At 39.0% G+C, this 24,396-nt stretch overlaps 1 protein-coding gene across 1 annotated transcript in view; it reads left to right on the forward strand.

Annotated features, from left to right (window-relative positions):
• The window catches only part of ATP2A3 (ATPase sarcoplasmic/endoplasmic reticulum Ca2+ transporting 3), a 521,243-nt gene that overhangs the window by 421,698 nt on the left and 75,149 nt on the right, over positions 1–24,396 (forward strand). Inside the window, exons 9-15 of the mRNA XM_053707504.1 lie at positions 15,769–15,857; positions 17,117–17,219; positions 17,473–17,604; positions 17,889–18,014; positions 19,204–19,422; positions 20,877–21,212; positions 21,297–21,517. Of these exons, the coding sequence (XP_053563479.1) occupies positions 15,769–15,857; positions 17,117–17,219; positions 17,473–17,604; positions 17,889–18,014; positions 19,204–19,422; positions 20,877–21,212; positions 21,297–21,517 (1,226 nt within the window). The remainder of the gene's footprint in view (positions 1–15,768; positions 15,858–17,116; positions 17,220–17,472; positions 17,605–17,888; positions 18,015–19,203; positions 19,423–20,876; positions 21,213–21,296; positions 21,518–24,396) is intronic.

Genomic DNA, 24,396 nt, shown 5'->3' on the forward strand with positions numbered 1-24,396 from the left:
GCGAGCGACGGGTTAAATATACTCACTGCATTTATATGCAGTGCCATATATGTGATGCCAAAACCGCATAAAAACCGGCATCAGCGGCTTTTGCAGGCGCCGCCGCATATGTAATATTGCCCTATATGTGTACCCAATCAGGTTTCAATAAGAGAAACATGATTATTGAATGTTCTGCTGTGACGGTTAGCTTGTCTTGTAAAGGTGATTACTGAGTGTTCTCATGTTTCTTTTCTTTCCATATGCTCTGCTGTGATGTTTCTGCAGATAAAGTCAGGCTTTGCTTCTCTTTGCATAATCATTACAGTATGGTGGCTCTCATGGAACTTTAGTGGTCTAGGTCTTCTAGCTATCAAGGCTTAGTTTTTTTTACATGCAGACACATACAACAGACCACTATTTGTTTAGTGGTTTGAATACTGATTACTTTGTACATGTTAATACGTCTTTCTGGGGGATTTCTTTCGTTCTTTCTGAAGTATGATGCTAACTTTTGTTTCAGGCGTTTTTATTTTTTTAAAGGGATACTAAACCCAGATATTTTTTTTAATAATTTGGATAAAGCATGCAATTTTAAGCAACTTTCTAATATACTCCTATTATCAATTTTTCTTTGTTCTTGTGCTATCTTTATTTGAAAAGCAGGAATGTATTGCATAGGAGACATTTTTGGTTCAGCACATGGGTAGCACTTGCTGACTGGTGGCTAAATGTATAATAATAAGCAAGCGCTATCCAGGGTGCTGAACCTAAAATGGGCGGCTACTAAGCTTTACATTCCTGCTTTTCAAATGAAGATAGCAAGAGAACAAATAAAATTTGATAATTGGAGTAAATTAGAAAGTTGCTTAAAATTGCATGCTCTGAATCATAAAAATATGGTTAAGTTTAAATTTAGTTGCTATTTTCTATGCACAGTAATCTTTTTATTTGATTCAGCTAAATGTATGTTATGCATAGTCCAAAAGGTATGAAGCAAGACATGAGGTAGATGCTTTTCAGTAAGAGATGGTAGTACTTGTAGATTTTATTTATTTAATGTATTATTTATTTTAGGGTGGGATGTTTTCTTTGTGTCAGAGTCTTCTAAGGTACCTTTGGTCAATTATTGTAAAATTGTCGGCTATAAATGACAGAAAAATATACCTTTTTATCATGTAGTACGGTATATAATCAAGCGATACTCAAGCCCTTTGCCCCAACATTATGTGTTTCTTCAATGTCTCCTTGTGTTTTTTTGTGAGGAACATAGTCAAGTGATGTCCCTTTAACCTTTTGGAGGGCACTACTGCTGTGTTCTATATTTGGTCTGACCATACAGCAACCTACACAGTGATTGCTTAGTTCTGTGTAGGAGCTTATTTTTATCTGTCTCTACTCAAGAGGTATTTTAAGGATTCTGTCCCTGGTATCAAAACCCTGCACATTTTACCAAAAGAAGAATCAAGAAGGGGAGATAAACAAAGAACCTATTCATACATATGTTACTCTGCACTGTGTTTGTTTGTATCTTCGTTATGCATATCTAAGCAATAATAGAGGAATCAGGAGCCACTAGCTGAAACCTTTCCCAAAGCTTTGACCATGCCACTGTAGGGTAACAAGTGTTCATATGCTGCATATTGTTTTCCATACTTTATCTAACTTTATTGTAATGTGTCAGGGTTTACTGACTTTAGAAATGTTACAATACATTTGGATGCAAAGTGTGTTTTCTTGAACAAATGTGAAGTTCAGGCTGCTAGTTGTATCATAAAGAGCTTGGCTACATAAATATATCCCCTGTATACTCCATACAAATGCATCTATAATACCTTGGTAAATCAGACTGGTGAAGGGGCCTCAGTATTCTGAATGGTTGATACTGTATTTCTTAAAGTTAGCTACTACAGGTACCAGACGCACATGGCTTTTGTTATTTTTTCTTCTGTTAAGTGTGATCAGTCCACGGGTCATCATTACTTCTGGGATATTACTCCTCCCCAACAGGAAGTGCAAGAGGATTCACCCAGCAGAGCTGCATATAGCTCCTCCCCTCTACGTCACTCCCAGTCATTCTCTTGCACCCAACGACTAGATAGGATGTGTGAGAGGACTATGGTGATTATACTTAGTTTTATATCTTCAATCAAAAGTTTGTTATTTTAAAATAGCACCGGAGTGTGTTATTACCTCTCTGGCAGAGTTTGAAGAAGAATCTACCAGAGTTTTGCTATGATTTTAGCTGGAGTAGTTAAGATCATATTGCTGTTCTCGGCCATCTGAGGAGTGAGGTAAACTTCAGATCAGGGGACAGCGGGCAGATGAATCTGCATAGAGGTATGTAGCAGTTTTTATTTTCTGACAATGGAATTGATGAGAAAATCCTGCCATACCGATATAATGTCATGTATGTATACTTTACACTTCAGTATTCTGGGGAATGGTACTTCACTAGAATTACACTGTAAGAAATACATAAAGCTGTTTAATAACTAGAGATTATGTTTAACGTTTTTGCTGGAATGTAAAATCGTTTTCATTTGCTGAGGTACTGTGTGAATAAATGTTTGGGCACTATTTTTCCACTTGGCAGTTGCTTAATCTGTTTTTCTGACAGTTTCTGTTCTCCCTCACTGCTGTGTGTGAGGGGGAGGGGCCGTTTTTTGGCGCTTTTACTATGCATCAAATATTTCAGTCAGCAACTCATTGTATTCCCTGCATGATCCGGTTCATCTCTACAGAGCTCAGGGGTCTTCAAAACTTATTTTGAGGGAGGTAATTTCTCTCAGCAGAGCTGTGAGAATTATAGTTTGACTGAGATAAAAAACGTTTATTCTGTAATTTGTTTCCTGCTTTCAGAATTTGTTATCTTTGCTAATGGGATTAAACCTTTGCTAAAGTTGTGTTGTTTACAAGGATTGAGGCTATAACTGTTTCAATTTATTAATTTTCAACTGTCATAGATCTTCTGTGCTTCTTAAAGGCACAATACGTTTTAATATTATTCTAATTGAATTGTATTTCCAAGTTGCAAGTTTATTTGCTAGTGTGTTAAACATGTCTGATTCAGAGGATGATACCTGTGTCATTTGTTGCAATGCCAAAGTGGAGCCCAATAGAAATTTATGTACTAACTGTATTGATGCTACTTTAAATAAAAGTCAATCTGTACAAATTGAACAAATTTCACCAAACAACGAGGGGAGAGTTATGCCGACTAACTCGCCTCACGTGTCAGTACCTACATCTCCCGCTCAGAGGGAGGTGCGTGATATTGTAGCGCCGAGTACATCTGGGCGGCCATTACAAATCACATTACAGGATATGGCTACTGTTATGACTGAGGTTTTGGCTAAATTACCAGAACTAAGAGGTAAGCGTGATCACTCTGGGGTGAGAACAGAGTGCGCTGATAATATTAGGGCCATGTCAGACACTGCGTCACAGGTGGCAGAACATGAGGACGGAGAACTTCATTCTGTGGGTGACGGTTCTGATCCAAACAGACTGGATTCAGATATTTCAAATTTTAAATTTAAACTGGAAAACCTCCGTGTATTACTAGGGGAGGTGTTAGCGGCTCTGAATGATTGTAACACAGTTGCAATACCAGAGAAAATGTGTAGGTTGGATAAATATTTTGCGGTACCGACGAGTACTGAGGTTTTTCCTATACCTAAGAGACTTACTGAAATTGTTACTAAGGAGTGGGATAGACCCGGTGTGCCGTTCTCACCCCCTCCGATATTTAGAAAAATGTTTCCAATAGACGCCACCACAAGGGACTTATGGCAAACGGTCCCTAAGGTGGAGGGAGCAGTTTCTACCTTAGCTAAGCGTACCACTATCCCGGTGGAGGATAGCTGTGCTTTTTCAGATCCAATGGATAAAAAGTTAGAGGGTTACCTTAAGAAAATGTTTTTTCAACAAGGTTTTATATTGCAACCCCTTGCATGCATTGCGCCGATCACGGCTGCAGCGGCATTCTGGATTGAGTCTCTGGAAGAGAACATTGGTTCAGCTACTCTGGACGACATTACGGACAGGCTTAGAGTCCTTAAACTATCTAATTCATTCATTTCGGAGGCCGTAGTACATCTTACTAAACTTACGGCGAAGAATTCAGGATTCGCCATTCAGGCACGCAGGGCGCTGTGGCTAAAATCCTGGTCAGCTGATGTTACTTCTAAGTCTAAATTGCTTAATATACCTTTCAAAGGGCAGACCTTATTCGGGCCCGGGTTGAAAGAGATTATCGCTGACATTACAGGAGGTAAAGGCCATGCCCTGCCTCAGGACAAAGCCAAAGCCAAGACTAGACAGTCTAATTTTCGTTCCTTTCGTAATTTCAAAGCAGGAGCAGCATCAACTTCCTCTGCACCAAAACAGGAAGGAGCTGTTGCTCGCTACAGACAAGGCTGGAAACCTAACCAGTCCTGGAACAAGGGCAAGCAGACTAGGAAACCTGCTGCTGCCCCTAAAACAGCATGAATTGAGGGCCCCCGATCCGGGATCGGATCTAGTGGGGGGCAGACTTTCTCTCTTCGCCCAGGCTTGGGCAAGAGATGTTCAGGATCCCTGGGCGCTAGAGATAATATCTCAGGGATACCTTCTGGACTTCAAATACTCTCCTCCAAGAGAGAGATTTCATCTGTCAAGATTGTCAACAATCCAGACAAAGAAAGAGGCGTTTCTACGCTGCGTACAAGAGCTCTTGTTAATGGGAGTAATCCATCCAGTTCCACGATCGGAACAGGGACAGGGGTTTTACTCAAATCTGTTTGTGGTTCCCAAAAAAGAGGGAACTTTCAGACCAATCCTGGACTTAAAGATCCTAAACAAATTCCTAAGAGTTCCATCGTTCAAGATGGAGACTTTTCGGACAATTTTACCTATGATCCAAGAGGGTCAATACATGACCACTGTAGATTTAAAAGATGCTTACCTTCACATACCGATTCACAAAGATCATTATCGGTACCTAAGGTTTGCCTTCCTAGACAGGCATTACCAGTTTGTGGCTCTTCCATTCGGATTGGCTACAGCTCCAAGAATCTTCACAAAGGTTCTGGGTGCTCTTCTGGCGGTACTAAGACCGCAGGGAATCTCGGTAGCTCCATACCTAGACGACATTCTGATACAAGCTTCAAGCTTTCAAACTGCCAAGTCTCATACAGAGTTAGTGCTGGCATTTCTAAGGTCACATGGATGGAAGGTGAACGAAAAGAAAAGTTCACTCGTTCCACTCACAAGAGTTCCCTTCCTGGGGACTCTTATAGATTCTGTAGAAATGAAGATTTACCTGACAGAGGACAGGCTAACAAGACTTCAAAGTGCTTGCCGCACCCTTCATTCCATTCAACACCCGTCAGTGGCTCAATGCATGGAGGTAATCGGCTTAATGGTAGCGGCAATGGACATAGTACCCTTTGCACGCTTACACCTCAGACCACTGCAACTGTGCATGCTAAGTCAGTGGAATGGGGATTACTCAGACTTATCCCCTTCTCTGAATCTGGATCAAGAGACCAGAAATTATCTTCTATGGTGGCTTTCTCTGCCACATCTGTCCAGGGGGATGCCATTCAGCAGACCAGACTGGACAATTGTAACAACAGACGCCAGCCTTCTAGGTTGGGGTGCCGTCTGGAATTCTCTGAAGGCTCAGGGACAATGGAGTCAGGAGGAGAGTCTCCTGCCAATAAACATTCTGGAATTGAGAGCAGTTCTCAATGCCCTCCTGGCTTGGCCCCAGTTGACAACTCGGGGGTTCATCAGGTTTCAGTCGGACAACATCACGACTGTAGCTTACATCAACCATCAGGGAGGGACAAGAAGCTCCCTAGCTATGATGGAAGTATCAAAGATAATTTGCTGGGCAGAGTCTCACTCTTGCCACCTGTCAGCAATCCAGATCCCGGGAGTGGAGAACTGGGAGGCGGATTTCTTAAGTCGTCAGACTTTTCATCCGGGGGAGTGGGAACTTCATCCGGAGGTCTTTGCCCAAATACTTCGACGTTGGGGCAAACCAGAGATAGATCTCATGGCGTCTCGACAGAACGCCAAGCTTCCTCGTTACGGGTCCAGATCCAGGGATCCAGGAGCAGTCCTGATAGATGCTCTGACAGCACCTTGGGACTTCAGGATGGCTTACGTGTTTCCACCCTTCCCGTTGCTTCCTCGATTGATTGCCAGAATCAAACAAGAGAGAGCATCAGTGATTCTAATAGCACCTGCGTGGCCACGCAGGACTTGGTATGCAGACCTGGTGGACATGTCATCCTGTCCACCTTGGTCTCTACCTCTGAAACAGGACCTTCTGATACAGGGTCCCTTCAAACATCAAAATCTAACTTCTCTGAAGCTGACTGCTTGGAAATTGAACGCTTGATTTTATCAAGACGTGGATTTTCTGAGTCAGTTATTGATACCTATTGGTGTGAATCCAAAGGTTACTCTTGGAGTAAGGTTAGGATTCCTAGGATATTGTCTTTTCTACAAGAAGGTTTAGAAAAGGGTTTATCTGCTAGTTCATTAAAGGGACAGATCTCAGCTCTGTCCATTCTGTTACACAAACGTCTGTCAGAAGTTCCTGACGTCCAGGCTTTTTGTCAGGCTTTGGCCAGAATTAAGCCTGTGTTTAAAACTGTTGCTCCACCATGGAGTTTAAACCTTGTTCTTAATGTTTTACAGGGCGTTCCGTTTGAACCCCTTCATTCCATTGAGATAAAGTTGTTATCTTGGAAAGTTCTATTTTTAATGGCTATTTCCTCGGCTCGAAGAGTCTCTGAATTATCAGCCTTACATTGTGATTCTCCTTATTTGATTTTTCATTCGGATAAGGTAGTCCTGCGTACTAAACCTGGGTTCTTACCTAAGGTAGTTACTAACAGGAATATCAATCAAGAGATTGTTGTTCCTTCTTTATGCCCAAATCCTTCTTCAAAGAAGGAACGTCTACTGCACAACCTGGATGTAGTCCGTGCTCTAAAATTTTACTTACAGGCAACTAAGGAATTTCGACAAACGTCTTCTCTGTTTGTCATTTACTCTGGGCAGAGGAGAGGTCAAAAAGCTTCCGCTACCTCTCTTTCTTTTTGGCTTCGTAGCATAATTCGTTTAGCTTATGAGACTGCTGGACAGCAGCCTCCTGAAAGAATTACAGCTCATTCTACTAGAGCTGTGGCTTCCACTTGGGCCTTCAAGAATGAGGCCTCTGTTGAACAGATTTGCAAGGCTGCAACTTGGTCTTCGCTTCATACTTTTTCCAAATTTTACAAATTTGACACTTTTGCTTCATCGGAGGCTATTTTTGGGAGAAAGGTTCTTCAGGCAGTGGTTCCTTCTGTATAAAGAGCCTGCCTATCCCTCCCGTCATCCGTGTACTTTTGCTTTGGTATTGGTATCCCAGAAGTAATGATGACCCGTGGACTGATCACACTTAACAGAACAAAACATAATTTATGCTTACCTGATAAATTCCTTTCTTCTGTTGTGTGATCTGTCCACGGCCCGCCCTGTTTTTAAGGCAGGTAAATATTTTTTAATTTATACTCCAGTCACCACTTCACCCTTGGCTTTTCCTTTCTCGTTGGTCCTTGGTCGAATGACTGGGAGTGACGTAGAGGGGAGGAGCTATATGCAGCTCTGCTGGGTGAATCCTCTTGCACTTCCTGTTGGGGAGGAGTAATATCCCAGAAGTAATGATGACCCGTGGACTGATCACACTACAGAAGAAAGGAATTTATCAGGTAAGCATAAATTATGTTTTTTTTTTTTTTTCAAACAGTCATATACAATGCTTATGTTATTGCATGTTCCAGAAGACATACTTGTAGCTTATATTTACTGAAGCCAATGGGGCCTATCTATCAAGCTCCGAACGGAGCTTGACGGCCCGTGTTTCTGGCGAGTCTTCAGACTCGCCAGAAACACAAGTTATGGAGCAGCGGGCTAAAGACCGCTGCTCCATAACCCTATTCTCCTGCTCTGAGCAGGCGGACAGGAATCGCCGGAATTCAACCCGATCGAGTACGATCGGGTTGATTGGCACTTCCCTGCTGGCGGCCGCGAGTCTGCAGGGGGCGGCGTTGCACCAGCAGCTCTTGTGAGCTGCTGGTGCAATGCTGAATACAGAGAGCGTATTGCTCTCCGCATTCAACGATGTCTTGCGGACCTGATCCGCACTGTCTGATCAGGTCTGCAAGACATTTGATAAATAGGCCCCAGTATGTTGTTATATATTCCACTTAAAAAAAAATAATCTAAATCATCATTAGGAAGGCCTCATTTTTCTATTTTTGTGCTGATAAACTGCTGATTGTGTAATATAAGGGAACTTTTAAGAATCACAATTCCGATTTATAAATTAAGCATTTAATAGAGATTAAACCTAAAGGACTGTATGGTTTCTTTTAAAAAGCATGTGCTACCTGTCAACAGCCCTGAACCAATGAGCTTGGGTGGATTTAGCTCCATTACCTCTGAGGTGGCAAAGTGATTAACTTCGGTAAGAAAGCTTACGAGTGCACTGCACAAACTCCGAAGCAGCCTCTGCTGATGAATAAATTCAGCCCTTTGTCAGCTCAATTACAGAATTATAAAATGCTACTATTATATTTTTAAAATTGTACTATTCTATAATTATCACAAAATATTATTCTATTTATAATTTATTTAATTATGATTGAATAGAATTTGTGTTATTGATATCTTGATAAGATTACTTTAACCCATTTAAACATTTTTTCATGTATAAATGTATATCTCAAACTAATCAAAATAAGTATACAAAATGAGAGAAAATCTGTTAATACAATCCAACACACACCCACACATACTCACATTAGCCTATAAGTGTTTACATGATATTACACGTTGTCATGTACCTTCCCTGCTGGGATGGCAGATGAACATCTCTGGTTGTCAGGGTCATGCAGCTGTTAGTGGATCACTTGCTTGTGTTCATGTGCTGGTCCTGAGTAGATGTTTCCAAGTATAGCAATTTGGCAGGTATTCTCTTCTCTGTGAAAAGCACATGTTGAGCAAAAAGAGGCTGCTCCTAGGTTGGTAACCAGCCATAGAATAAGCTATTATGCTAATGTTCATTCCCAAGTTGGGCCCTTCTTTTTTATATATGCAAATTATCACCCTCAAGGAAGTCTCCCTAAGGGTGATGTGGACCCGTTGCTCATTGTGCCCAGAGAGATAAGGCTGCACCTCACTGACGAGGCCCACACTAGACTGAAATGTACATCTGGGGTTTTGCCATTTGTCTCGTTCAGAGAGGGATTGCCTGGTATTTCAGGACTGTACTGTTTAGTCAGGACCAGACTGATATACTTCATGAATGTTCTTCTCTGTGAAAGGCACATGTTGAGCAAAAAAAGTCTGCTCCTAGAGTGGCAACTAGCCATAGAACAAGCTATTATGCTAATGTTTGTTCCCAGGTTGAGCTCTTCTCTCTTTTTTCTCCTACATTGGTGTGTCCGGTCCACGGCTTCATCCTTACTTGTGGGAATATATTCTCTTCCCTAACAGGAAATGGCAAAGAGAGCACAGCAAAAGTTGCCCATATAGCTCCCCCTCTGGCTCCGCCCCCCAGTCATTCTCTTTGCCGCTCTGAACAAGTAGCATCTCCACGGGGATGGTAAAGAGTATGTGGTGTTAGTTGTAGTTTTATTTCTTCTATCAAGAGTTTGTTATTTTAAAATAGTGCCGGTTTGTACTATTTACTCTACAACAGAAAGTGATGAGAAGGTTCCACATGTCTCGCTTATCTTCAGACCAGATAAAGAGACAGGCATTCTTACATTGCATAGGAGACCTATTAAAGATGGGAGTGATACACCCAGTTCCGACAGCGGAACAAAGTCTGGGGTTTTACTCAAACCTGTTTGTAGTTCCCAAAAAAGAGGGAACTTTCAGGCCAATTCTGGATTTAAAAATTCTAAACAAATTCCTCAGAGTTCCATCATTCAAAATGGAAACCATTCGAACGATTTTACCAACAATCCAGGAGGGTCAATACATGACTACCGTGGACTTAAAGGATGCGTACCTACATATTCCTATCCACAAAGATCATCATCAGTTCCTAAGGTTCGCCTTTCTGGACAAACATTACCAGTTCGTGGCTCTTCCGTTCGGTTTAGCCACTGCTCCCAGAATTTTCACAAAGGTGCTAGGATCCCTGCTAGCGGTTCTAAGACCGAGGGGCATTGCGGTGGCACCTTACTTAGACAACATCCTAATCCAAGCGTCGTCCCTTTCCAGATCAAGGGCTCATACAGACATTGTATTAGCCTTTCTCAGGTCTCATGGGTGGAAGGTGAACGTAGAAAAGAGTTCCCTGTCCCCGTCTACAAGGGTTCCCTTTCTGGGAACAATAATAGATTCTGTAGAAATGAAGATCTTTCTGACAGAGGTCAGAAAATTAAAACTTCTAAACGCTTGTCAAGTTCTTCAATCTATTCCTCAGCCTTCCATAGCTCAGTGCATGGAGGTAATAGGACTAATGGTTGCAGCAATGGACGTGGTTCCTTTTGCTCGAATTCATCTAAGACCATTGCAACTGTGCATGCTCAAACAGTGGAATGGGGATTATGCAGACTTGTCTCCCCAGATTCAAGTAGACAAGGTAACCAGAGACTCGCTCCACTGGTGGTTGACTCAGGATCACCTGTCTCAGGGAATGAGTTTCCGCAGACCAGAGTGGGTCATCGTCACGACCGACGCCAGTCTCTTAGGCTGGGGCGCGGTCTGGGACTCCCTGAAAGCTCAGGGTCTATGGTCTCGGGAAGAGTCCCTTCTCCCGATAAACATTTTGGAACTGAGAGCGATATTCAATGCGCTCCTGGCCTGGCCTCACCTAGCGAAGGCCAGATTCATAAGATTTCAGTCGGACAACATGACGACTGTAGCGTACATCAATCATCAGGGGGGAACAAGGAGTTCCTTGGCGATGACAGAGGTATCCAAGATCATCAAATGGGCGGAGGATCACTCCTGCCACCTATCTGCAATCCACATCCCAGGAGTAGACAACTGGGAGGCGGATTATTTGAGTCGTCAGACTTTCCATCCGGGGGAGTGGGAGCTCCACCCGGAGGTCTTTGCCCAGTTAACTCAACTATGGGGCACTCCGGATATGGATCTGATGGTGTCTCGTCAGAACTTCAAAGTTCCTCGATACGGGTCCAGATCCAGGGATCCCAGGACGACACTAGTGGATGCATTAGTGGCGCCTTGGTCGTTCAGTCTAGCTTATGTGTTTCCACCGTTCCCTCTCCTTCCCAGGCTGGTAGCCAGGATCAAACAGGAGAAGGCCTCGGTGATCCTAATAGCTCCTGCGTGGCCACGCAGGACTTGGTATGCAGACCTGGTGAATATGTCATCGGCTCCACCATGGAAGCTACCTTTGAGACAGGATCTTCTAGTACAAGTTCCATTCGAACATCCAAATCTAGTCTCTCTGCAACTGACTGCTTGGAAATTGAACGCTTGATTCTATCTAAGCGTGGGTTTTCAGATTCAGTTATAGATACTCTGGTTCAAGCCAGAAAGCCTGTGACTAGGAAGATTTACCATAAGATATGGCACAAATATATCCGTTGGTGCGAATCCAAGGGTTTTTCTTGGAGTAAAATCAAAATTCCTAGGATTCTTTCCTTTCTCCAAGAGGGTATGGAGAAAGGTCTTTCAGCTAGTTCTCTAAAGGGACAGATATCTGCTCTGTCTGTCTTGTTGCACAAACGTCTGGCAGCCGTGCCAGATGTACAAGCATTTGTACAGGCGTTAGTCAGAATAAAGCCTGTTTACAGACCTATGACTCCTCCTATGACTCCTCCATCTGCTTTGCAGTGTACTTCTCCCTATCTGGTATTTCATGCAGATAAGGTAGTTTTACGTACCAAACCTGGTTTTCTTCCAAAAGTAGTTTCCAACAGGAATATTAACCAGGAAATAGTTGTTCCTTCTCTATGTCCGAATCCAGTTTCAAAGAAGGAACGTTTGTTACACAACCTAGATGTGGTCCGTGCTTTAAAATTCTATTTAGAAGCAACAAAGGATTTCAGACAAACATCATCTTTGTTTGTCGTTTATTCTGGTAAGAGGAGAGGGCAGAAAGCTACTGCTACCTCTCTTTCTTTTTGGCTGAAAAGGATCATCCGATTGGCTTATGAGACTGCCGGACGGCAGCCTCCTGAACGAATTACAGCTCACTCTACTAGAGCTGTGGCTTCCATATGGGCCTTCAAGAATGAGGCTTCGGTTGATCAGATCTGTAAGGCAGCGACTTGGTCTTCTCTGCATACTTTTGCCAAATTTTACAAATTCGATACTTATGCTTCTTCGGAGGCTGTTTTTGGGAGAAAGGTTTTGCAAGCCGTGGTGCCTTCCGTTTAGGTAACCTGACTTGCTCCCTCCCTTCATCCGTGTCCTAAAGCTTTGGTATTGGTTCCCACAAGTAAGGATGAAGCCATGGACCGGACACACCAATGTAGGAGAAAACAGAATTTATGCTTACCTGCTAAATTTCTTTCTCCTACGGTGTGTTCGGTCCACGGCCCACCCTGGCTTTTAGTCAGGTTTGAAAATTTTTATTCCATACACTACAGTCACCACGGCACCCTATGGTTTCTCCTTTTTCTCCTAACCATCGGTCGAATGACTGGGGGGCAGAGCCAGAGGGGGAGCTATATGGGCAGCTTTTGCTGTGCTCTCTTTGCCATTTCCTGTTAGGGAAGAGAATATATTCCCACAAGTAAGGATGAAGCCGTGGACCGGACACACCGTAGGAGAAAGCATAAATTCTGTTTTTATATTGTCCCCATATTCAATATCCGCATGCATGCATTTCTCACGTTCCTAGTAGCCAGCATCATAGGATACTTTGCTTATTCGTTTATATAGGTAACTGTACACGTTGGTCATCTGTTAATAGTCACGCCCCATAGCCTCTATAAGTAGCGTCATTCCATCTTTATGTTGCTTGCTTGTTTGTTTGGCCAGTTTCCAGCAACCTAGTGCTTATTCCTTGTTCTCAGTCAGTTCGTACTTGTCTTGCCAGTCGCCTGCCCTGACCTTGCATTGTTTTACGGCTTTGTCTTGTCAGCCTCTTGCCCTGACCTTGGATAGTTTAATTACTTTGTCTTGGCAGTCACCTAACCTCAGATTGTTTAACAACTTTGCCTTGACAGCCGCCTGCCCTGACCTTGAGTTGTTTAATGATTTTGCCTTGCCTGCTATTTCCCTGAGTCTTGCATCTCCGGTCCCTGTTGTTCCCAAGTATACTTTTGTCACAGTCACTCCATTTTAAGGAATCCCTCCACCTGATACCGACTAGATGCCAGGAATAGGAAAGGTGAACTTGAAGGCAGTATTGTCAGTGGCGTTCCGGACACACGTCTTGCTAAAAAGAAAAAGCTTATTGAAATATATACTGGTTAATGCATGCTTATGGTATACTGTCAGGTAAAAAGCAAGTTGCATTTGTTTGTTATATTGTTGGTCAGAAAATATACCCAGGTCTCAGATATAGGGAAAGAGTTAAAGTGTCAGTAAACCTAAAAAATAATGCTGTCATACAGCTGGGCCGATGCGCTGGGTAAAAAAAATAGACACGCTCAGCAGAGTACAGAGAGCGGGTCTGAAAAACGGGCATATTTTAAAAAAATTCAAAGAGAATAAAAGGTTTTATAAGGATAACACTAAAATAATGTTATATAATTCTGCACTATGTGCAGAATTATATAACATTATTTTTTAGGTTTACTGTCCCTTTAAAATCAAAGAACAATTTTAGCCATGTAATATACTAAAATAACTATTCTACCTTTGAATTGTGCACTAATCATTAATAGAAATGATATATGTTACAGATCATTAAGACAAATTCTTTTACTATAGCATACCAAACTAGGGACTCAATCATAATCTTTTTGGAGCAAGGTTTTTGGCTGTTTTTCGTTCCAAAAAGGCTAGTTTTGAATTTAGCACAATCGCATGATTTAAGCTAATTCTCGCACTCACAAGAGGGTTTTCGGCTGATTGAAAAAAGCTCTATCTACACTATGGAGCCAAAAACTGCTTGACGATCAGAATATATTTTTGATTCACTTTATCTAAAAAAAAAAACCTATAAAAAGCTGTTCACACTTGTTCAATCTCTTTACAACAATCTTTGTGAAAGTTGTGAAACACGGATATAAAGATAGAAAATCTGTGCACAGTCTGCTCATACCAGCAATTTAATAGATGCTTTTACTTGGGTTAGCATTGGTTCAGATGATAATGGATTGCAATAATTATCTCTGAAAGTCGCAATAATGCAAACTCCTGTAAAAACATGATTTCTCTAATGCCTGTACTGTTCGTGACAATCACAGCGATATGAAATATTAAATCACACCATTTGTAGATGTTGGTGTACTAAAGTGCCTATATAATTCTTTCCATCCTGCCAAGATACATATGGCATACAGCTTTGCTGTAACCTTAAGAGGTGTGAATGGACTATTGTATGTGTCACTATCGGGAGACCTCACGGTTTCTATTTTGAAAACAAGGAGCTTTTCAGTTGAAAACATGTTTGAAGTGAAAGTTTTTAATACAGCATTGCAATCACCCAAAAACCTTGGCTCCCAATTGGCCGATATGAAAAATTTATTTTTGGAAGCCGGTGTTCTGTCGATTGTTACTACCTGTCGAATTTTGCTACCTCACATTATTTACATGCACACAGAAACGCCACCAAATTCAACACGTTGCAAAAACATGTGTGGAATGTGGTGACGTATGTGCGCACCTGTGCAGATTGTCAGGTAGTAAAATCCGATGGATAGGAAAATTCCTCAACGCAATCCTCACAATTTTTTTTGCAAAGATAACTGCACCTGTGGACACATTGGACTTCACAGTTCCAGGACACCTTAGTAAAGAGCAGGTGCATGTGTAAATGGTTACGTGTTGGGCAAAGTGCACCCATAATTCCCAGTGTGTGGGCAGCAATTAGTTGTATATGGTATATGTCCCCACAGGCACTCTATAGTCTATAGTAATGGCTTGTTTGCTAGAGTGTTGTGTACCCGGTGAGAGACCACATATACCATTCAATTAATTACCGCCCACACACTGGCAATTATGGGTGCAATTTGCCCAACACCTGACCTCAGATTGCAACTTGAATGCGGTAATGTAATTGCGAGCATGTGCATAATGTGAGGTAGCAAAATTCGATGGGTTGCAAAAATCGACAGAACACCGGCAGCAGATAGATTGTGGTTGACCCCTAGGTAATGTTTTAATGATCTTCTTCTTTTTTTTTTAAACAAAAAACAGTGCTTATATACCAAAACACTTTGTTTACACGTGGTATGAATTGTTTTTCTCCATGTACTGATCCTTAAGAGTCATTTTCCACTGTACTTTATGCAGAATTATTCTTGTGCATGTGTATGCAATGTGCCATTGTCTGTAGAGAGAGGAGTTTTCTATATGAAAATCATCTAGCTGGAGGGTTTTAACAGACTATGCATGCTAAATTTAAAAGCAGATAAAAAGGTCTCTAATGCCAAACCTAAACAATCCTTGTATTATGGCATTATAGAGATTAATTAAAAAAATCTTTTTCAGAAATCCAAAGGTAATCATGTAGAACAAGAAGCAATGATCCAGTGCCAGCTTTTTGTCTGTTTTATGAATTCTGTTACCTTGTTTGGACATTTTGGAACCACTGAGAAATATTTGTGGTTCTTCAACGTGTGTGTGCTTTTTTTTCTATAGATGTTTGTAGTTGAAAAGATTGAAGGGATGAATTGCAGTCTCCACGAGTTCACCATTACTGGATCCACCTATGCCCCTGAAGGTGAAATGTAAGTGCCTGGGCCATTAAATATCATTATCTAATATATAAAACAAATTCTGTTTGTTAAGCTCTGATTTCCCTGTGGCAGACAGACAATTTGTTTAAATGAAACAATATTTGAAACGGTTTATTTAAGCATATGATAGACTCTAATTTTGCCTTTTATTTGCTTCCACGTTATGTCCCTCCAAGCTACAGTGTTTCTCTTTATCTAGAACTGTTTAGTTTCTGCACTTAGTCAATCACTGATCAGTGTTTTATAACATATAATTGCATCAAGTAGCAACACATAATAGGTTTTATAAAGCAAGCCATCATCATTTATAAAGTAGCAGGGGAGGGGGGTGGGGGGTTTTAATTTCTTACTAGTTTGGAGAATTATTGATCATATCTGCTGAACTAAATATTTTCAGTTGATAATACTTGGTTGGTCATATTCTAGGAAGCATCCCTTTCCATAAGATGTGTTTAACAAAAAAAATAAGTGTTGGTTGCCATGGAAACAATCAAACTGTTGTCAAAAAGAACAAGGTATCTTCACTTCCATTCACTGAATTTTACACAATTATCTACTGTTAAGTTTCTCTGTAAGTGCTGCAGTTGCCTTTTCTAGTAGTAGCTTGTTAGCCTATTTAAAGTAAGCTATTGGAATTACTTTTTTAAAGATGCAATACAATGCACCATTTCATATAAAGAACATGTTAGCTCATTGTATTGCCAATGTTTGATTTCCATTCCTACATGCTTAGAAAATAATTAAAACGTAAGGCAGATAACTATTACAACTTCTACACCACTGTAAATCTGTCTTCGTCTAAACATTTACATTTTTCTCTTTTATTTAAAACGTGTAAATTAAACAGAGACAGTGTCTCTTCTATGTTACTGTTACCCACTTTTAACTCCTTAAATACAAGTAACTAATAGATCATTTATATCAGTGACAGATAACTTTCTATCACATGGGGACACAGGAAAGATAATTTAGGACCCTTAAGGTCCACATATACATTTCTGGCCATTAAATACACAAATATCCAAGGGCACAGAGCCAGATTTAGATAAGGTTGCAGAGTACCCTCTGTTTGCGGTTCTCCTCTACTCATCACCCCCCATTAGGGCTCTTGTAAGCTGTGGCTATCCTGTTTGCCAACCCAAAACATACATTCTTAGTTCTATTTTTTCATAAGTGGCGAGCAAAATAGTTGCATTTTTAGACATAACCGATATCATATGTTTTTATTTTCACCATTAATTTGCATGCAGATTAAAAGATAACAGGCCTGTTAAGTGTGGACAATATGACGGTCTAGTAGAATTGGCAACAATTTGTGCACTCTGCAACGATTCTTCCCTGGACTTCAATATAGTGAGTATTCAGGATAATTGTTTTTTATAAAGTTATATTGGTAGGATAACATTTAAGTGTATTGCTCTTTAAAGTCTATTATCAAATCCATTCCTATAAACGTTTTAATTTAGCATACTTTTATATTATATGATGTTTCCTATGAATTAAAGTAGATTCAGTTTTTTTTTACTCTGATAAGTAAATGATCTTATTTTCTAAACATTGTTGTGTAATCATGAAACCAATGTATTGATTATATTTTTAATTCTAGTCAAAAGGAGTTTATGAGAAAGTTGGAGAGGCAACTGAAACCGCTTTGACCAGCCTAGTTGAAAAAATGAATGTATTTAATACAGACCTGGATAATCTTACAAAGGTGGAGAAAGCAAATGCCTGCAATTCTGTAAGTATGTTTCATTAATTAATACTAATAGTTTTTTTTTTTTTTTTAAGAAATATGTTTTCTAGTCTTCAAGGTATAACTTTTATAAGTGTTATACATTTTATAATCTTTTAGGGTTTTGGTCAGCAGATTATTCAGTACCTAGGAAAGCACACAATCTAAATTCTCCTCAGCCTACTGCACAGAAGTTTGATAAATTAATTTTTCTGACAGCCTTATACTTCCACTGAAATTATCATTCCTGAAATTTACATGTTCTCCCCTTTAATATTATGGCCTGTTAGGTAATTAAGCAGCTCATGAAGAAGGAGTGCACTCTGGAGTTCTCTCGAGATCGCAAGTCTATGTCCGTATACTGTACCCCTATTGGTTCCGCCTCAGCAGCTTCTGGCAACAAGATGTTTGTTAAGGTAAGAATTATTCTCTTTACTTACTATGTATAAGATTAATAATACAAAAGCCCTGTGCGAATCTTCAAAACTGTTCATGATTATCCTCCAACAATACTGCAGTTGAACATCACAGGCCATAATAGTGACTTCATTGGTTGTATCATGGTGGGCAAAAGATCATGGCTATCAACACTACATTGTCGCTGTCTCATCAGAGATGTATTATAGGGTTAGGAATATCTCTTTGGATTGCAGCAAAGGCTACAGCATATGACAAAGCATGCAACAGTTATCTATGACCCACAGCCTTTTTTTATTTCTTGAAGTACCCACAAACTCTGTTCGTAAATATGAAACAAGGCCGGCTTGTCCTACCAGAAAAGGAATTTGAGACACAGGTTTCAAGGGCTTTAAACTAAAATAGTCTTTGATACATTGGTAGAACTGTAAATTATGGTTATATATTAATGTGTTTTGTATAACTTTGCTGGGTTTATAGAAACAATTAACGTTTTGCTCAGCAAATGTCATATTTAGATATAACAAATAAAATTATTAATAAGCTATCAAAACAATTGATTTAACCATTCTGAATCTTGGATCTATTTATGACTAGCTTCAGCACAGTCCAGTATTTTAAAATAAAACCTCAGACATACTAGTTTTTCTTTTCTAGGATAAAAATACATGCAATTCAATTTAACTAACAGACTAGAATATTTCTTTATAAGGTAACAAGGGAATACTGTTTTAAGAAGCAATACAGTCCCTTCTAGTGAACACTTAAGCTTTAATGAGACCATCTAACTAATTTTATCAGTGCTGCCTTTCCTCTTAAAACTTAGTTACATTTTGATGTTTCTTAGATTTTTAGTAATGGTGATGTATTGCCATCTAGTGTAAAAAATATATAAGTTTTAAACTGTTAGCTAATGCTTAGAAGTCTATATATACAATATATGTACCATATAAAATGCACCTTAAAAATGTAGTACTTATTACATAGAGAATCAGTGACTTCAGAGTCAATTGTTTTTTTGGCAAAATTATGGTTTTTCAGAAAGGTTAATCAATGTACCTTATTATTTGTTTTAATTAAGATCATTTATGTATAATGCTAGTGATTTAGGCAGATATGTGGAAAGTAAATTGCATGTACTTTTGCCCTCTGTCTACCTCATCTACAATATCACTATCATAATCCCAGGGAGCTCCAGAGAGTGTGATTGAACGTTGCAACTACGTGCGTGTCGGTTCTGCAAAGCTTCCCCTGACTCCCTCTGCAAGAGAAAAGATCATGTCAACAATTCGAGATTGGGGAACTGGCAGTGATACTCTGCGATGCCTTGCACTAGCAACTCGCGATGTTCCACAAAAAATTGAAGAAATGCAGCTAGAAGATTCCACCAAATTCATCAACTATGAGGTAAGATGCCTGCTTACATTTCAGGTAAAATGCACACATATATATGGGTTATATTATTTTTCATTGCCATGTCAATACAAAACATTGTATCTTTTCAAAATAAATGAAAATGAATGCATGTGAACATATATATATATATATATATATATATATATATATATATATATATATATATATATGTAATATGAAGTAAACCTGTATCTTTGCAAGAGTAAACACTGGTGCTCTTTCTGTGAGACTTCATCTGTAATACTAGTTATTATCAACATATCTTGTCATTATCATCAACTCATCCAAGAGACTTTGTTTGCCATTACGACCCAATCATGGTGACACACATACACTCCAAAGTTTTTATAATGCACCCTTCATTGCCCTCTTGTGGCCTTTTTAAAAGGTGTTTGAAACCATAGAGCTCTCCTCCTTTTATTAGGACAGTCTAGTCAAAATTAAACTTTCATGATTTAGATAGGGCATGCAATTTTAATCAACCTTCCAATTTACCTTTATCTTCAAATTTGCTTTGTACTCTTGGTATTCTTTGTTGAAAGCTAAACCTAGGTAGGCTCCTATGCTAATTTCTAAGCCCTTGAAGGCCGCCTCTTATCTGAATGCATTTTGACAGTTTTTCACAGCTAGACCGCGATAGTTCATGTGTTCCATATAGCTAACACTGTGCTCACTCTGATGGAGTTATTTATGAGTCAGCACTGATTGGATAAAATACATGTCTGTAAAAAGAACTGAAATAAGAGGGCAGTCTGCAGAGGCTTAGATACAGGGTAAAAAGTATATTAATATAATCATGTTGGTTATGTAAAACTGGGGAATGGATAATAAAGGGATTATTTAACTTTTTAAACAATAATAATTATGGAGTAGAAAGTCCAAGCAAACCTCTTACTGCTCACACATTTATTGTGCAGAAAACAGCTAAATGTCTCTGAATACTCCCTTAATTAAAACAGATTCATACTTACCTTATTGGGGAAAGTAATGTGCAAGATTATCTTATTGCAACACAGCCAATAGAAAAAAAAGCACAAAATTAGTCACACAGCTACAAAACCACAGTAGATCTTGAAGCCTATGTTAGGCTGCAAAACAAAAAATACACATTATAAAAAATATATATATGCAATGGTGTTGCCTAATCTTCCTCTATTGTAGTATCGACCCTAAAGACACAGACCTTTGTCAAAATATACGATAACTGGCTATTTCTAGTATTTTTAAGCTCATCTTCTTTTATGTTTAAATCACCTTCACCTTTCTCTTCCTATGCGATAAATTCAAGACTACACGTAAATGCCATTTGTTAGTAGTAATAAAATATTGAAGATGATTGGGCAGCTAAGACCAATATAGTGATATACATTCTATACCATTTTTTTGTATAATAGTGTGTACATTGCTGATGAAAAACAAAATCATTATATTCCTCTTGATTTTAGACAAATTTGACATTTGTTGGATGTGTTGGGATGCTGGATCCTCCTCGGAAAGAAGTTACAGTTTCAATCAACTTATGCAAGGAAGCTGGCATTAAAGTCATAATGATAACAGGTGACAACAAAGGTACCGCTGTGGCTATCTGCCGTAAGATTGGAATTTTTTCTAATAGTGAAGACATAACAGACAAAGCATACACTGGAAGGGAGTTTGACGACTTATCCCCCGAGAAACAACGTGATGCTTGCCGTAGAGCTCGATGCTTTGCCCGTGTGGAGCCAGCCCACAAGTCAAAGATAGTGGAATATCTGCAATCCCTCAATGAAATTACTGCCATGGTAGGATCATTATTGTCTAAATCAGGTTGTAGATAGAAAGGATTTTAAATACTGTGTATTTTTACCTCTTTTGCTTTTTTCTAGACTGGTGATGGAGTTAATGATGCTCCTGCTCTGAAGAAGGCAGAGATAGGCATAGCTATGGGATCTGGTACCGCAGTTGCAAAGTCAGCTGCTGAAATGGTTCTTTCTGACGACAACTTCTCAACTATTGTGTCTGCTGTAGAGGAAGGAAGAGCAATTTACAACAACATGAAGCAGTTCATACGCTATCTGATCTCATCTAATGTTGGTGAAGTTGTCTGGTGAGGAACTTAACAGTAGCTGAAAATAAATTTAAAAAAAAAGCTAAATAACGCAAACTAAAAAAAGTGTATTTAGTTTTAACTGTACAATTCGGAATTGTATTATGCAGAAAAATGTATCTATACAGTGCACATACAAATAAGTGTTAAGAGCCTGCTGCAAGATGCAAATTTTCATTAAGCCATAAAAATCATCTTTAAATTACATAGAAAAAATCATATTCAAAGTAAACTGTAAAACTCTTATTTAAAGGGACAGTCTACACCAGAATTGTTATTGTTTAAAAAGATAGATAATCCCTTTATTACCCATTCCCTAGTTTTGCATAACCAACAAAGTTATATAAATATGCTTTTTACCTCTGTGATTACCTTGTATCTAAGCCTCTGCAAACTGCCCCCTTATTTCAGTTCTTTTGACAGACATCCATTTTAGCCAATCAGAGCTGGCTCACTGGATCTCCACGTGCGTGAGCACAGTGTTATCTATATGACAAATGTGAACTAACACCCTCTAGTGGTGAAAAACTGTTAAAATGCTCTGAGAGAAGAGGCGGCCTTCAAGGGCTTCGAAATTTTCATATGAACCTCCTAGGTTTAGCTTTCAACTAAGAATACCAAGAGAACAAAGCAAAATTGGTGATAAAAGTAAATTGGAAATATGTTTAAAATTACATTCTCTATCTGAATCATGAAAGTTTATTTTGGACTAGACTGTCCCTTTAAGGTACACTATAGTTTATGAAAACATAGTTGAAATGATAAACAAGAAGCTAAAATTTGAAGGGTACCTTATATTTCTATTGTGAAATGAGTCTTGTAGCATTGTAGAGTGAGCTTCCTTGGGTGAGTATAAAGTTTCTTCACAAGTTGTATCAGAACTATCTGCATAAGCATATAACGTCTGTAAATCTCAGTTTCATCTCAATGAATGTAAGCTGGCTAGTTTGTTTCAAAATACCAAAGTCCATGGTAAACTATATTACCAGAGAAAGTTCAGCGTGGCCGACATCACTTCAATGCACACATTGCTTTCAATGGATATCTGAACCATGCTAAATATCAGTGATATTACAAGTTGAGAGATATGGGCTGTGTTCGAGTGACCTGAAGTGTAAGGATTAAAAAATAGATTTTACTAAACACATGTAAACCACATTAAAATAATTACACTCATATATAAACATTTGTAATAAAAAAAAACTATATATTGATTTTTTTATAAGGGTTAAAAATGTATATGGCATATGGCAAGGTGTTTGACTGGAAAGGGCTCCAAAGTGAATGTACTCCTAATGCACCTTCGGTCAGCTTTAGCACAGTTAAGAAAAATATATAGAACACAAAGTGCGCTACTGCATACCACAAAATTAACTTCTAGAGTGTACCATCATAGAAGAATATCATATAAATCTATTAATAATCTTGTGTGTTACAACAGATCTTTTAAATAGTATCCTTTAAATCTGATACACAAGTTACTTGATATTATGATAGGAAGTTCATGAGTCCCATGTAATCAGTGTATTACAATTGCAGCTCCTCCAGAGAATGTCCCATCACAGACTGTTCAAGAGTTAACTATAAAAACGAGAAGACAGAGAATCGCAACACGCATCTGAGTGTAGACAATAGGTACAATTTATTAAATAGCCCCTTCCCAGGGTGCTACTTACAGAGTAAAAACATATACCATGCACATAAGTTGTATACAACTATGAAGCTTGCTTCGGTGTCTGACGTGTTATTAGTCCGCCTCCTTCTGGATACTCCCAGCTGATCCAATCGTCAGAGTGCTTAACACGCTGTTTCTCTGACAGCTTCTTTGACGGTTTTAATGTGTGGGATATCGCAAATCCAAAAAGGGAGCCAGGCTGCATAAAGTGAGTTCATATACAACCGCCTAATAATGATGAGTATAAAGTAAAACAATCTTAATTAAAACTCACGGTTTCTCAGCTCATCCAAATGCTCACGTAGTTGTGAGCTCGGTAGCCTCACTGAAACCAATTAAAAACTAAAAACTCGACGTACGTTTCATGTCTGACTTGACACTTTTTCAAGAGTGTAGAGCCTTATGGGAAATGCTCCTTAAATAGGCAGTATTCTACACACATGATCTGTTAACCCTTGTATTTTAACGTATATGCAAATTTTAAAGCATTGCATTTAAAACCTATATCACTATATGTATTAGGTACAATTTATAAATATTATATATATAATATATGTTAAAAAGAGTAACATTTAAAACTTTCCATATTTTAAAATCTTACTATATAAAATAATTCAATTGAACAATTTACCTAAGCAACATATATATTGTATAGCAAACCTAATTGTCCTATAATTAGTCACCCAAGCCTAATGTCTGTTTGTCTATTGTGGGATATAGCCCCATATTGAACACCTATTTCTAAAACCTACACATTATTAGATTAAAAATTATTGGATATCTAGATCCACATTTAACCCTTTTGGTTGTAGGCAGTCTAATTCTTTTATCCAGAATGTCTCCCTTTGCCTAAGTTTTAGCAGTCTGTTAGTGTCCCAAATATTAGGAGGTATCCACTCAATTACTTTAATCTCTAAATCTTTTATATCATTGTTGTGAGCAATTTTAAAATGTGCAGGTACACTATGAGTGTCTAAGTTCTTTTCTATATTTGTCAAATGTTCTTTAAATCTGTATTTGACCTTTCTTTTCGTGCGCCCTATATAGATAAGATTGCATTTGCATTTTAGCTGATACACCACATATGTACTTAAACATGTACATCTGCTTTTGACCTCCTTTGAGTTATCTGAACTAAAAAACACATTATTTCGTGGCTTTAGATGGGGGCACATAACACAATTTTTTGTTTTGCACTTATAGG

This window comes from Bombina bombina, chromosome 3 (assembly GCF_027579735.1).
Source record: "Bombina bombina isolate aBomBom1 chromosome 3, aBomBom1.pri, whole genome shotgun sequence".
In the NCBI taxonomy this organism is placed as follows: domain Eukaryota; kingdom Metazoa; phylum Chordata; class Amphibia; order Anura; family Bombinatoridae; genus Bombina; species Bombina bombina.